At 47.0% G+C, this 15941-nt stretch overlaps 1 protein-coding gene across 2 annotated transcripts in view; it reads left to right on the top strand.

Moving 5' to 3' along the window:
• The window catches only part of AGAP1 (ArfGAP with GTPase domain, ankyrin repeat and PH domain 1), a 321583-nt gene that overhangs the window by 92496 nt on the left and 213146 nt on the right, over positions 1-15941 (top strand). For both annotated transcript variants that reach the window (XM_058809286.1, XM_058809285.1), the window contains exons 2-3: positions 9772-9830; positions 13981-14068. In XM_058809286.1, coding sequence (XP_058665269.1) covers positions 9772-9830; positions 13981-14068 — 147 coding nt within the window. The remainder of the gene's footprint in view (positions 1-9771; positions 9831-13980; positions 14069-15941) is intronic.

The following is a 15941-nucleotide window of genomic DNA, read 5'->3' as shown; positions in this document are numbered from 1 at the left end:
GTGCTGGGTGTTTTGGTGGTTTGACCTTGCTGTGGGGCAGTGTGGGGAGAGAAAAAGGGAGGTGGAGTTGGGTCAGTGTGGGGATGAGAAGGAGGAGGTGGAGTTGGGTCAGTGTGGGGATGAGAAGGAGGAGGTGGAGTTGGGTCAGTGTGGGGATGAGAAGGAGGAGGTGGAGTTGGGTCAGTGTGGGATGAGAAGGAGGAGGTGGAGTTGGGTCAGTGTGGGGATGAGAAGGAGGAGGTGAACTTGCTCCAGGCAAGAGCCACCCCCCTGAGGAGGGGGCAGCCAGGGGGGATCTGCATGAGAGAGGAGGGGGAGCTAAAGATGGAATCACTCTTGTTCATCCCTGCTTACTTGAGGATTAAGAAGCACATCGTGAAACTGGGAAGAGGCAGATTAAAGCCCAGCCCAGTAGTTTTCCCTTTTGTTCTAATCCCAAAGACAATGGAGCTGTGAGTGCCTGCAGACCTTGGCAGTGTCCTCAGCAGAGATGTGCAGCTGTGAGTGAAACACTTCAGGGGCTGTGGCTATGGAGAGAGGCTGAGCTGCTTGTTCACACAATCCCAGCCTGGACTGGGCTGGAAGGGAGCTCAGAGATCACCCCATCCCACCCCTGCCATGGCAGGGACACCTTCCACTGTCCCAGGCTGCTCCAAGCCCCATCCAGCCTGGCCTGGGACACTTGCAGGGATCCAGGGGCAGCCACAGCTGCTCTGGGCACCTGTGCCAGGGCCTGCCCACCCTCACAGGGAACAATTCCTGCCCAATATCCCATTTATCCCTGCCCTCCTTTTGTTTGAAGCCATTCCCCCTAGTCCTGGCACTCCAGGCCCCTGCCAATTTTTAGTTTGGGATTTGGTGTTAAACACTCTCAGGTGTTTGTACTTGTGTGCCATTAAGCCTGCCTTGATATTCCCATTCTCCCCTTCCTCCTAGACCTTCTTCCCCCAAGGTTGCTGTGGTTTTGCTCATTCACTGCCATCTGCTTCATGTTCTGCTGCTTAAATGTTGGTGATGCTCAGGTGCTACCCCAGAACAAACTCCTCTGGGAATGCCAGGGGTGGGAATCCTGGCCAGGCTGCCTTACTGTGTGCTGGGTTTTACTCACTATTGCTTCTGGAGCTGTGCCAGGGGATGTTTAGGCTGGATTTTAGCAAAAGGCTCTTCCCCTAGAGGGTGCTGGCACTGCCCAGGCTCCCCAGGGAATGGGCACAGCCCCAAGAGCTCCAGGAGGGTTTGGACAATGCTCTCTGGGTGGGATTGTTGGGATTCTGTGCAGGGCCAGGGCTTGGACTGGATGGTCCTTGTGGGTCCCTTCCAGCTCAGGACATTCCATGATTCCATTTTCTTCTCTATCAAATAGTCACCAAGTTCCCCTTGCCTTTTTTATTTCCTTGTTTTTTGAGTTGCAGCCATTCTTACCTAGCTGAAAAGCTAAAAGTCTTTGCAGCCTGCCCTCTCTTTTGCTTTTTTTTTTTAATCTCTATTGTGACTTTCTTCTTGCCAGATAAATCTGTTCCTATATTCTTTCAAAATGCTCTTTTCCCCCCACTTCATCTCTTTTAATTTCTCCTTTCATGTCGATTTTTCTTGTGCCAACTGCAGAAGCTGTCCCTTTTCATCTTTGATGCTTCTCAGGGAGGTTCCTCATTAACATTCAGATTGGAATAGGAAAGGCAGATTCCTGGTTTGTGTGTGTAGTCAGGAGAGGCAGCCCAGGCTGTGGATTTTGAAGGGTCTCTCTCATTTTGGGTGCTTTGGACATCCTTGCTGAGACATGGATTTAGTTGTGGATTTTCCCTCCTGCCTGTCTCAAAGTGAAAACTTTATCTCTGGATTTTCACTGAGTCCCTGTGAATCCTCTTTCCTGTGCTGGCACTGCCCTTCCCCTGGGGCAGGAGATGGGAGAAAACTGATCTCACCTCTCACCCTGCCCTGATTTCGGGCAGACACAACAAAATGAAGCATTTACCAACCATTCCCTCTCCTCTCCAGTGCCTTCCTTTTCTTCCTGCTTTCCACTACTGCTGTAGTTTTGTGTTTAGCTGAATTTCTGTGGGGATTTGGCCTTTAGGAAATCTTGTTTATTGCCTGAAATAAGAGATGTTCCTGCATTGCACTGCAGAGATGATCATTTCCATCATTTCCCTTCCCAGTTTTATTGGAGCAGGGAGCAGTTGTGCCACAGGGCTGCTTTCATTTTCTCTTTGTCTGCTCTTTATGTTCCTTTCAGCCTCTTGGTGGGGTTGTCATTGCCTGCTGGAAAAGGGGCTGGCCCAGCTTCCAGTGCCATTTCTGTGAGGGATGTGCTGGGAAATGTGCATTTGGTTGGAATGATGTTCCTGACACTCCTCACCCGCAGCATCCCCTGCTCTGTGCTGCTCCCACAGCAGAAAACTCTGCTTTCATCTGGGGGGTTTTAATTTCTCTTACACTCAGTGTGTGTGCCAGCTCCAGAGCCCAACCCTCTGGGAAAATACAGGCAATGGGAAGTTGTCCTTGTTTAGTATGTAATTTATTTTTCCTTGTAAAAAGCCTGCAGCCAAAATATTTGCTCTGTTTGGTTTTGGGATTTGTTTTGTGGGGTGGGGAGGCTTAGGATGAGCAGTCAGGCTTGGAGCTGCTTTGTATTTAAGGGCAAAACAAACAATTTGGTGGTGTTGGATGTAAAAGTTTGTGCATGAGATTGGGTTTGGGAATATACTTGGGTCCATTATTCATCATTTCTTTTGTAGGAAGCATCCTACAAGGGGTTATCCTTAAGGAGGTGACACCTCTGCCCCCAGCTGAAAGCTGTGAGGAGTGAGAGAGGGGGAATATTCACAGCAGCAAAAACCTTTTGATTGGAACAATTAGAAAATTGAAGCCAAACCCCAAACACGGTGCAGAGAGCCAAGTGTTCCCCAGCCCCCAAACCCAAAGCACATTTTGGGAAAGGCTGAGCTGGGGGGGGAGCTTGTGCAGCTCTGTGCATCCCTGGTCCTCCTTTTGTTTCCATGGCAGCACAAAGGATAACAGTGCTGCTGCTGCAGCTGCCAGATGCTGCTGGGGAGAGATTACAGCTTTGACCTAAATATCTCTTTAATACACTTCTCAGTTACTGGGAGAGGCTTTTCAGATGTCACAGATAAGGGAGGCTCTGATGGGCACGGGCTGCGATTCCTGGTGCCGGAGCTGCTCAGAGCTCAGCCTCGTTCTCCTGGTTGGAATTAGGAATTGGGCATGGCCAGAGATAAATCTGCCCAATATCCAACATTTCTGCTGGGGCTGGAGGGGTTTTATCCATCCTGACAGGGATGGGAGGAGCCCTGAGCTGCCAGCTCCTGAAATCCCTCTGGTTTTAGGGCTGGGATTGAATTCTCTGGGGCACTTTGGTGGTTTGCTCTGCATGTGGGCATTGCTGCTGTTGGTGACGTGTAAATAGAGATTGTGCTGCCACAGGAGGAGCTGCAATGCTGCTCTCTGCCCAAACCGCCTGAGAATTATAAATTACACATCTGCAGCTCAGGAAGGAAAAAAAGGGACTGCTTGGAGCTGGGTGCTTGCAGCAGTAATTCCATAGAATCCATGATTCTGTCACACTGAGCAGGGAGGAAGTAAAACCTTAAATCATCCTGGTGGGTTTTCTAAGGGTTTTATTTGTTCCTGCTTTGTGGTTATTGTTTGGTGTAATGCAACAGAGTGAATAAGCAGAGAGGACTCATATAAAAAACTGATTTGAAAAACCCAAACACAACAGATATAAAAATTCATAGAATTCCAGGGTGATTTGTGTTGGAAGGGACCTTAAAGCCCAACCAGTTCCACGCCCTGCCATGAGCAGGAGCACCTCCCACCCATAAAGGGTGCTCAGAGCCCCATAAAACACAGAAAAAGAACCTTTTGAAACATGACACGATCTTCCAAATAATATTTTATGCAAAGCTTAGAAATCAACATGTCAGGATGGTTTTGTGCTGTTTTCTGCTGGAACTGACTCAATGCTTTGACCCAAAGTGCTGGGGGCTGGCTTGGAGAGGATGTGCTGTGAGATTAATGTGTGATAATGTGAAAAATGAATGTTTTAGGAGGATCACAGGTCTCAACCCAAAAGCTGCACATTTCCCTCTTTGCTCAGAAAATCAGCACAGGAGCTTTGGGAAATACATCCTGAAAGTGCTGCTTTGATACAGCTCCAAGAGAGCCATGTGTGGCCTGCTCTGCATCCTTGTGGGCAAGTGGCAGCTTGTAGGAATATTTTCTGTACCAGTTCACTCTCAGGTTTTGATTTCAAAGCAGAAGAAACTCTAAATATTGCTTGTAATGCAGGAATTATTGAAGGGGGAGAGCAGCACATGATGTGGCTGTTGGTGCTTTAAATTCATCCCCCTGTTTTTGAGGGCTCTTGTTCTTAGCAAAAAGCATCTTTAGCTGAGAGTTTCCAGAGAAACCCCTTGGCTTTTCCATATTTTATTTATTTACAGCTTTTCCTCATTTAGAGGGACAGCAAAGTAACGTTGGGATTGCCTGAGGGAAGATTTTGCTGAGAAACTTTCCAAGAATAATGAAAGATTTAAATCCTTTCATCCTGCAGAGGTATCTGCCCAGTGGTGAGGAAAGCCCTCACCACTCCTTTTGCCACTGGGTCTCCATCTGGATCAGAGGAAGAGAAAGCTCTGAGCCTCTCAGCTTCTTGCTTGTCAAGGGTGAGAGATTTGGGTGAAAAAAGGGGGCAGAACAAGGTCAGTGGAACAAGGCTGGTGATGGGCAGGATGTGCTGGCACTGCCCAGGGCTGGTTAATGTTGGGGCTGCCCAGGCTCTACTAAAAAAAAAAAAAAAAATAGTAAACAACAGCCAAACTGTTCTGGCTGCTGGGGATTATCCTCAGGGATGGTCCCAGAGGGTGGAGAGGGTGCTGTAAATCTGACTGGCCCCAGCTTTTAGAACCTTTTCCTCACAGCTCCCCTCAGCTGCCTTGCTGCTGCTGATTAATTCACTTCACTGCCATGATTCCATGAGAGTAAATGGAATTAATTTAGGAGGAGGTTTCCAGTGTGAAAACTCAGGGATGGGATGAACCAGACTCGGGACAGCCAGGCCCTTGCTGGGGTCACTGCTGGGAAACATTTCTGGTTTTCATGCCTTCCCTCCCCTCTGCTGACCCATGGGTGCTGGGATTGGCCTTGACCCCATGTTCTCTCATTTGCATTGTTTTGCTGATATTTATTTGGATTTTAGTGGTCATTCCTGCATTTGAAGAAGTAGATTTTTCTGTGGGGAAATTCTAAGCAATATGGAATTTAAATATGGAATACTGGAACAGTCAGGTCTTGGGGTCAGCTGCTCTCCTGTGCCATGGGGTGCATGGACCTGGGCCAGATGGCCACCAAACCCCAGGATTCCCCCCCAGGAGGTGCTGCCCCATCCCTGGGAGTGTCCAGGGCCAGGTTGGACAGGGCTCCTGGGATATTGGAGGTGTCCCTGCCCATGGTGCAATGGATGGGCTTTAAGGTTGCTTCCAACCCCAAATTACACAGTGACCCTAAAACCCCCAAAGTGACCCCAAAACAGCAAACCCAAACCCCTAAACTGACCCAAAACCCCACATAGGGACCCCAAAACACCAAATCCAAACCTCAAACCCCTCATGGGGGTCTGGGATTCATGTGGTGGAACCAACATCTCAGTACTGGAATTAAGAAGGTTCCTCTGGGTGGGGCTGAGTCACTAAACTGAGGTTTTAAAATAGGTGAGGATCCTCTTGGGAGTTTGTGCTTTGCTTTAGGGGTTGAAATCAAACCAGAAGAATTGAGGAAAAAAAAAAAAAGAAGACTTCTGTTGTGGCAAAGTCAACTTTGTGAAGGAAATGCAGCTTCAATGGTCTTGGTGCACATTTTAAGAAGACACAAGTGACACCATGAATATTTGAAGCTTTTGATCAGTGGTGCAGAAATGAAAGGAGCAGCAGATGCAAGTGTGATTAATTATTGACAAAAGCCATTTCTTGCATGTGTGGAGGTTGAGTTCACTGGAATTCCAGGGCTGGGCAGTAATGCAGACAAGACCCCAGCTCATCAGCTTCATCCATGTGGTTCTGTTTATTATGCAAATCTCTTCCAATGAGTTTAATCAACTTGTGCTGGTGGGGGGTGGCAGCTTCAGCTTCAGAGGGTTTTTGTGGGCTCTGCTTGCTCCAGTTTGATGGATGCAGTGGTTCATGTTGTAGCTATAACTTAGTTTTATTTAGGAAAATAATCCCCAAACCTTTGTCATGTTATATCTGTGAGTGTTTGACCTTTTCACCTTGACTTCTAGGAATAAATCAGTTTTTCCTGAGATATTCCTACAAAGAATTGGGCAGAGGCTGCTTCCATGTCCATCCCAATGGTGGCACACAAACCTCACACTGCAGAATAGACCAGGTGCTGTTTTATGCCACATTCTGTGTTTGGCTGTGGTAATTCCTTCTAAACATGCCAGTGTAGAGCAATCTCATGGATCTCCTAACAGAAACAAGTTGGTTTTATTTTTTTAAAGGGCACTGGGAGACCTTATGTAAATTAACTGCAAATTGGGGATAACAGAAGTGGGAGATTTTAGTTAAAATTAGTTGGGTTGAGGTCAAGGTGTTTGGGTTTTATAATTTGTTTGGGTTTTTTTGGGCTTTTTTTGTTTAGTTGGTTTTATTTGTTTCTTTAACAGGCATATTTTGGCAATAAAATGGAATTTCAACCATTCTCAAGTATTTTGGATGCTCAAAACCTGTGTGGGGGCAGGAACTAAAGGCTTTAGTAAAAAAGGGGAAGGTGGCTTTGTCAAGAACTCTAGCGCCTTGTCAAGTGAATTTTATTTTATTTCTTATATTGGTAATTGGGACTAAAATGCACATACTGCCCACATTGAGGGTCCTTGAGATCTGATAGAGTTTTGGAAGGTCCTGGTGTGGGATTTTGGTGCATTTTGATGAAGGAAGAACCAAGTAGGAGGAATAAATTCAAGACCTTGGGCTGGGTCATCCTTCCTCTCTGCAGCTGCCCACCTTGTGCTTTGTCTTTTGGCCTCTGTGCTTTTAGGGATTTCAGCTTTCATTGCCTCCCTGGTTTGTCCTTTTGGAAAGCACAGGTGTTCCAAAACAATATTTTAAAAGGTTTTTATTATAGAGAAAAGTGACAGGATTTGTGATGCTCTCGTTCCCCTTGCGCAGCTCCCCTTTGGCTTGGCAGGTTTCACTTTTGCAGATCTCCAAGTCAGCAGCAGTGATTTGCTCACTCACCATTCTTTAATCTTCCATGGTGATAAAATCCAGTGGTTCTCTTGCATGGAAGCTTGTTGACATTTGATGGGGAGCTGTCCCAGTTTGTTTCACACACCTAAACCTCCACAAGTCAGGGATAAGAGGCTGATGGTTTTCCTTGACTCCTGAGAGTCTGGAGCTGAGCTGGAACCTCCTCATCCCCTTCAGCCCTGGCTGCTCCTTCCCAAACCCACAGCAAACCATGGGAGCTGATGGTTTCCTGTTAGGGCAATGATATTTTTCCCCCAGTACCCACTCTAAAGCTCCCATCCCATTGCTCCCTGTCTGGGCAAACATTCCTCCCCCAGGAAGGCAGGAGAACATCCCAGACCAGCTGTGGAATGGAGTGCCTCAATCATTCCCATTTCCCAAATGGAAACTGCTGCTGCTTCTGTCCCCATCTCAAGTTCTGGGTGTGCTACAGAAAGCTTTTCCTTTTCCTTTTCCTTTTCCTTTTCCTTTTCCTTTTCCTTTTCCTTTTCCTTTTCCTTTTCCTTTTCCTTTTCCTTTCCCTTTCCCCTTTCCCCTTTCCCCTTTCCCCTTTCCCCTTTCCCCTTTCCCCTTTCCCCTTTCCCCTTTCCCCTTTCCTTTTCCTTTCCTTCCATTTTCCCTTTCCCATTCCCATTTTTGATCCAGTGGGAGTTGAGGCCATGGAACAGGAGCTGCATGAGCACAGGGTCTTCTCTTGCACCTGCAATGCCAAAGGTTAAACCCAATTTTACTCTGGGCTTTGCTTTTCCTTCCCCTGCCCCTGAGTGTGTGGGAGGCAGCTCATACCTGCACCAAAATACTGATTATTCTCCCTGTGTTCTCATACAGGGTTTATTCACAGCTGGAATATAATGGGGTGTGTTAGGTAAAACTGGAGGAGGATTCCTCATTCCTGCCTAAGAGATCTTTTTGGGCTGTTGAGGCAAAAGCAATATATTTAATGGAGAAAGAGTGGAAAACACAAGTTTGCTTTGTGATTGTTTTTAGGTGGGTGCTGGGAGAGCTTGGATGGTTTCTAGAGTCAGTGAGGGTCATGTGTGGAGTAGGAAATTGCCTCCAATTTCTTTACTCTCCAGATGGAAAGAATCAAATGGAACAGCCTGGTCCTGCTGCTGATGGGTGCATTGGAGGGGAAGCAGTGGCTGGCAGGACCCTGAGAGGGTTGTTTAAACCCAGGGTGGTTTTAACCTTGCAGCTCTCGTCTCCTGTGGGCTCAGGGGCTGATTGGAGCACCAGGAACCTCAGTGCTGCTCCATTTCTGTGGGCTTGGAGCTGACCCGCTCTGCAGGAGCTTCCTGTGCAGCACAGGTTGTGCAGGGGTTAAATCAGCACCCACACAGGGTTTGTAGCACAAACATCACTCTCTGTTTGCTTACAGCTGACCAGGCCTTTATGGAAGGAACTAAATGATAAATGTTTTTAAATACAGAAAAATGGAGCCTTATTTCTGTTCTTTGGTGTGGAATTGTCAGTGAGGCAGGAGCCAGGTGTAGCCCAAAGAGCTCAATTTCTGTGATAAACCTGCCTTTCTTCAAGGAATCAACCCCTGCCACAAGTAGTTTTTAATTAATTTTGTAGTAAATGGCTCTGTGGTTTATTTCTGCCTAGATCATACTCCTGAAAAAATGGTGTGTTTGAGGAATAAAAAGAGATTTTCCCCTGCCTGAGCAGGGCTGTTCCCACTGACTGTGGCTGCTGCAGCTGCTGACATGAAATGTGATGTGCAGCAGGAAATAACAGGTTTCAGAGCCAGCAGATTTCCTGATTTACCTGGGGGGAGAAGTGACTGCAGCTGCAGTGGGGACATGACTGTGACAAACGCAGGGCTTTTCCTGTGCATGGGAAATGGTTTGACCAGATACTGTGCTGGTGTTCACAGGGGTTCTTGGATGAGGGAAGAGACGAGGATCTGACTCCATGTTTCAGAAGGCTTCATTTATTATTTTATTAGATATATTACATTAAAACTGTACTAAAAGAATAGAAGAAAAGGTTTCATCTCAGAAGGCTAGTTAAGCTAAGAAGGAATGGTAACAAAGGCAGCTGTCTTGGACTCTCCAAGCCAGCTGACTGTGACTGGCCATTAATTAGAAACAAGCACATGAGGCCAATCCCAGATGCACCTGTTGCATTCCACAGCAGCAGATAATCAATGTTTACATTTTGTTCCTGAGGCCCCTCAGATTCTCAGAAGGAAAAATCCTAAGGGAATGATTTTCCATAAATGATGTCTGTGACAATGTACACACTGAGAGCCTTTGCTCTAACTGGAGTGAGTTTGAGCTCTGGGATGATGTGGGAGCACCTGCTGCTGGCAGCAGATCCATGCAGAATGGGAATTTTTGGGATTTTTATACAATTTCCCTGGTTTTTGTCACATTGGACTGTCACCATCTCAGGAATCAGACCTTTGGTCTCACATTCCTGAAGCTGTGGAATGAAATTGTGTGCAGCAGAGCATGAAATGTCATTATCCTGATGTTGGGAATGTTCTCCTCTTCCACAGATGCCTTTGTGAACAGCCAGGAATGGACCCTGAGCCGCTCTGTGCCCGAGCTGAAAGTGGTGAGTTTGTGTTTGCTCCTGCCTGAGACATGCTGGGAATGTCACACAGTGCTGGGGACCTCCCAGGCTTCACTCCAGCTGCTGCTGGGGCAAAATGTAAAAATCAGTTTAATAAGTAAAGGATTTTTCCTGTAAATATCTATTATAGACTCAGAAGGCTTGGGATTGGGAGGGACCTCAAAGCTTGTCCCATTCCAGGGACACCTCCCACTGTCCCAGGCTGCTCCAAGCCCCCTCTAGCCTGACCCTGAACACTTCCAGGGCTGAGTCTCTCTTTATATTCAATATTCATTTTATTCATACTTGAGAGATCTCTCAGTGTTTTATTACTGCTGGAATTTGTTCTGCTCCATGAACCCGCTTTCAGGGGGGATCCTCTCAGCAGGGAAGTCTTAGGAGGGCAGTGGAAGTTAGCAGCTGACATGTAAAGCTCATTTCATCTCCCCATTATAAATTTCCATGATTTCAAGGAGCAAATGTCTGTTCTCCCTCTCTTTAAAGAATTTAAAGCTTTTCCCAAAATCTGAGTTGACAGTAGTGTTTTGTGGAGGTGAGAGAATCTGCAAGGCCACACTTAGCAGGGTAAATGCACTTTTATTAAAGGCATTTTAATGGCAGCAGCATCCTCACAACTGCAGTTGTGTGGCTGCTTTGAAAGGTGAGTGCAGGAAAAACCTGGCAGTCAGTGGATGTGATTCCCTAATTCAGGAAGGGTCTCCAGGTTTTGTTAAAGAGATGGTGTCATTTGGAAGGCCCAAAATACAGTGAAAAACTAGGAATTCAGGATTGGGAGTAGCTGGCTTCTCCTGGGTTTCCTTGCCCATCCCTTCCCCTCCTCTGAGCCCTGCTAATTCACAGCACCCCCAAGGAAACTGGGAATTGCAGGTGAGAGCAGAGCTGCAGGCACTCCATGCTGGGATTCAGGGCACAAACCATTGCTGAGCACCAGCTGATGGTCTCAGGGTACATTTTCCTCTTGTGCCAGCCTGGCTGCACCATGTGAGAGTTCCCTTGGGTGTCCTGCCCCTGACCTATCTGAGCAGGGCTGGGAAATTCCAGATTTCAGCTGTGTGGCTGCTGCAGAGAATGGATTTGCAGTGGTCAGCGTGCCACGGGAGCTGCCCAAGGGGAAAAGCACAACTGCTGCTGTTACAAAAATAATAATTTGATTATAGCCCTGCAAGTGATGGCAGCCAGCAGCAGCAGCTGTGCCTGTGAGCTTGTGCTCCAAGAGGAAGGGTAAATCAGGAAGCCCAGCTGAAATCTGCTCTGCCTTTCCTGCACATCTGCCCTTGGGGAAGGCTTGGGGCTGTGAGTGCCCCCTGCCATTCCCTCGCTTCGGCCTCATCCTGGGTGCTCCAGGGGCTGAGGAACACCAGGGCCATGGTAAAGGGAGAGGTTGTCCTCCTGTACAGGCTGGGAGGTCCTTAATTGGATTATTGTTGTTATTTATCTTTGACTTATTTCTAGAGTGGCTGTGTTGTACCCTTTTTTTTTTTTTTTAAAGGGAACAGAAACTGGCTCTGGGAGAGCAGAGAGAGCCCCCAGGGCTGCAATAAAGGAAGGAGCTATTTCTCAGTGTGCTTCTGAGGAAAGAACAGCAGTCTTTGCCTCCTTTCTTTAGCTTGGTTTCCTTCCAGTGCTCAGAAGGACATTCAAGGCCACCTTGGAGGGGCTTGGAGCAGCCTGGGATAGTGGGAGGTGTCCCTGCCCATGGCAGGGGGAGGGATGGGATGGGCTTGGAGGTCCCTTCCAGCCCAAACCAGTCTGGGATTCTGTAACTGGTTCCTGCTGATCCAGCACTTGGGTTTTACTTATGGGTTTTGATGCTTTTATTGTGGCCAAGAGCTTGGTGAGACCTCTGCCTTTGGTGTTCCTGGGTTCTGTTTGTTCAAATATTAAATGAGGATGTGTTAGGCAGGATAAACATGAGAGATTGTTGAATAAAATCACCAAATTTCTTGCAGAAAGATCTGCCAAGTGCAGTCAGGCTCCTCTCCTGGACAGCTTTAAAATGCCAAGTGCCATCAGTACAGTTTCTGATTTTCCCCACCAGGCTTTAGGAGGTTTGGGCAAAGTGGCTGGGGTTTGTTTTACAGCATGTCTGGCACATGGAAATAAATGATTCAGTGTTGCACAAGTCACAACTGAAAAGAGCAGTGAGTTGGAGCTGAATTTTCTCCTCCCTGAGCTGGGTTAGGGTGGTATTTTTGTTCCCTAACATGCTTGTCATAACTTGGTGCATTTCAGACATATCCATAAATAAATGGAGATGACTGGGATTGTTTGTGTGTAAAGCAGGGAGAGAGGAATATGACTGCTGTGAAAACAGGCTGGCATTTTTGTCATGCTGTGGGGGATCAGCCTTAAAGCAAATATTAATGCTGACAAACAGAGAAACTGTATCAGAAGTCAGATTTTTTTTCCCAGTGTGGAATTTATTGCTCCTACTTTGTAGCAATGTGTCACAGAACCTGAAGTGCTGTCAAATGGTATGACCTGGTATGACCTTTGGGATATTAAAAACAATTATTATATAAAATTGTGCTCTTGAATCTTTTGATGTCTTTTAAATTTTGAGGGTCTCTGGACAGAACAAGACATCCCAGCCATGGGATGTTGCCTCTGAGTGGACCCCCAGGTTGATGCTGTTCTGTTCACCCTGCCAGTTACAGTTTTGGCACGGGTGTACTAGAAAATGAAATTAATTTCCATCCACACAAGGCTAATCACTTTAAGTGAAGGTTTTACTGGAAAATTGTTGTCTTGGCCACATGTGTAGACCATGAAAAACACAGTTCAGCTTTCACACACTAAAATAACTGTTTTTCAGTGGTGAATCCTGACTGGTGGGGACTTTGTACATTGTTGTAGGCAAAAAAAAGAAAAAAGGAAGGAGCTTCTCCTTGGGAAGCTTTGTGTGGAAGGGGAGCTGGTGTCACTTTGGGGACGAGAGGAGGTGCCAGGGCCAAGCTGTTTGCTCACCCTCAGCTCTCAGTGGGTCTGTGGTGTGAGGGGGAGTAGACAGATGCACTGCAGCCCATGGGCATGTAATGGAGGGAAAAGGCATTAATGGGAGAGGTTGCTGCATGTCCTGGGGGTGAGGGACGCGTGCTGGAGATGTCATTTTCTCCCTGTGACTCATCCCAGCATCCCTCCCTCCGCCCCCTGCTGCCCACGCTGTGGGAGCAGCCCCAGGCTGGGGGAATTCGGGGTGCCAGCACACCTGGCTGGGTCCCACCAAGCCAGCTTTGATCAGGGGGGTGCTGTCCTGCCAGCTGGGGCTGAGAAGATGGGATGGGGTGAGAAGTTGGGGTAGGTGGGGAATGTGCAGCTCGTGGCTGCTGCCTCGGGCCCTTTGGCAATCCAGGCAGATCAGCAGAGTTCATCTTCTCTCCAGGGACCTTCTGTTCTGAACCTCTGGTGAGGGTCAAGTAAACAGCAGAGAGCAGAGCAGGCTGGGCTTGTTTCAGAGGGCGAGAGAAGCTTCCATCACCTCCCTCCCCCAAAAAGGGAGCAGGGTGTCCTCAGCTCCGTGCTCCCCTTTAAAGGCACGAACCCCAAATCTCCTCAAGCCATTGGGCTTTGAGCACCTCCAGGAAGAAAACTCTCTGGGGTTGGGCTGAAATAATTCCCTGGGAGGGTGGGGAGGCCCTGGCACAGGGTGGCCCATCCCTGCAGTGTCCAAGGCCAGGCTGGGCAGGGTTTGGAGCACCCTGGGGTGGTGGAACAAGGTGATCTCTCAGGTCCTCCCACCCAAACCACTGCTGTTCATAACCTCACCCTCATTAAACCCTACACTCCTAACCATCCTGGCTATCTTCTCAGCAGCCCTAGGAGGATGAATCAACCAAACACAAATTGAAAAATCCTAGCTTTTTCTTCCATCTCCCACCTAGGCTGAATAGCAATCATTATTATCTACAACCCTAAACTTACCCTCCTCAACTTCTACCTAAATGCTGTAATAACTGCAACCGGCTTCCTCACACTAAACACAATCAAAGTTTATTTATCTCTGGGCACATTTTGCTCTGTGTCTGTTGCTTGAGGTGTTATTCCACGTGAAGATTTTGCCAGAAGACACAACTTTTTGCAGGGATGGCTTGCAGCTGAGTTCTTTGTTGCTTTCTTTCCGTGTTGCACGCAGGGGATCGTGGGGAACCTGGCGAGCGGGAAGTCGGCGCTGGTGCACCGCTACCTGACCGGCACCTATGTCCAGGAGGAGTCACCTGAAGGTACGTGCATCCACAGCTCCCAGCCTGCTTTCCCCCCACAATCCACATCCTTGCTCATTTTTGATCATGCAGAAATGATTAAAAAAAAATCCCATGTGCTATTCAAAATGCATGGGGATTTTTGCTTTAACATTCTCCAGAGCGGGCTAAGTATGCACAATAAAATTGTGGATTTTCCATCCTTTAAATACTTTGCTTTGCATCCTTTAAATACTTTGGTCCCCAGTGAGTGTCCATGTGGGAATTAGTCCTGATGGAGAGGAGTTGGCTGCTCTCAGTAGTGCTGCTGCTTTCACTTGGGCTGTTGAAAGCCACAGTTACTGTCTGTAGTGGTGGGTTTCCTGTTAGGAGAATAAAAATCTTCACCTAAAAATGTGTAACTTACTTATTGTTTAATTTAATAAATATTTGTGGTTTTTTAAAAATGTTTTTATGGCATAGAAAATTAATTTGTACGCTGTAGTGTTTAACATTAATCCCAGTTTATAGCTTGAAATAAAAAATTGTCACAGTACCTTATCGAGGTTTATCTTACAGTAAATACTTTTTTGATTATTTTTCTTTATCTGTTCTCCTTATGAACTTTTAAATCCAACTCTGAGACACTGAATTTCTGGTTCCTTCTTTCCCTTACTGGCTGTTCCCTTCTTTGCAGATATGGATGCAGGTAACTATACATTGTCTTCATGGCAGCTCTGGTTTGGAAGGGCCAGATGGTGGTTTCTGTACTAGAGCGTTTTCCCCCTTGTTTTGTGTATCATTTTGAGTTGTTCCCTTTTGATTTCAACTCACTGTTGTTGTCTCTTGCTGTAGTTGTCTCTTCAGCAGTAGTTTGTAGTTTCATGCATCTCTGATAACATTTGTTTCTAATTAACTCTTACCACAGGAAGCTGGTTCAGCTTGGTAGTTGACATTTTAACAGCCTGGGATTGTAGTTAAAATGGGAGGAGAGGGGAAGGGAGGGATGGACAAGGAATTTTCCTGTGGAGCTGCACTGACACTGAGCTCCTGCAGTGTGTAAGTTTGCCCTGAATGCTTTTGCTGGTTTGTAGCTAGGGCTGACAATAATAATTGATGGTAGCAATTGAGGCTGTGCACAGAAGTGTGTGTGGATCCTCTTGTGGATGCTGATAGTGAGAAATGCTGACAGAGGCTGCAGAGGCACTGAGTGCAGCAAATCTTCAGCAAAAATCACTGTCTTGACAGATCTCTTCCTCCACTTCATGAACAGAGGATATTTGGTTATGTTTTTGGGTTTTTTTTTCCCTTGGAAGATTCAAATCTCCTGACTGTTGACAGGGCTAGCCCTCCTCTCCTCCTGAAGGATGAATATTTTAGGTGATATTCCTTGGGAGTGTTGCCATCTGTCCCCTTTGTCTTGAAGGATTTTTATTTACAGTGCTGCAGTGACGTTGGGACTGTTTTTCCTGCAAGGAGTAGATGACAAAAGCTGTGTCAAATCATTTCTGTGCACATAAGTGTGCCTGACAAGCCTCACTAATGACACTGTTGCATTTCATTAACAGGAGGAAAACTGGAATAATTAAGAGCTCTGATTTGCCTTGTGAGGGATCAGGTCAAGGTTTCCAATCAAGTCAGCATGAAAGGAAATTCAACCCACATAAATTACCCTCAGTAAACATCTGCAGGGGGGATTTGTGTTTTACTTCTCTGTCAGAGAATCACAGGAGCACAGAGAGGTTTGGGTTGGAATGGCCTTTGAAGCTCACTCTGTTCCACCCCTGCCATGGGCAGGGACACTTTCCACTATCCCAGGGTGCTCCAAGCCCCCTCCAACCTGGTCCTGAGCACTTTTAGGTCCTTCAAACAAGTCCCTAGAAAATCCTTCGTGCTGGAGACCCTTGTGGATCCT

Source organism: Ammospiza caudacuta, chromosome 8, assembly GCF_027887145.1.
Source record: "Ammospiza caudacuta isolate bAmmCau1 chromosome 8, bAmmCau1.pri, whole genome shotgun sequence".
NCBI lineage: Eukaryota > Metazoa > Chordata > Aves > Passeriformes > Passerellidae > Ammospiza > Ammospiza caudacuta.
This window is presented reverse-complemented; position numbering and strand designations above follow the sequence as displayed.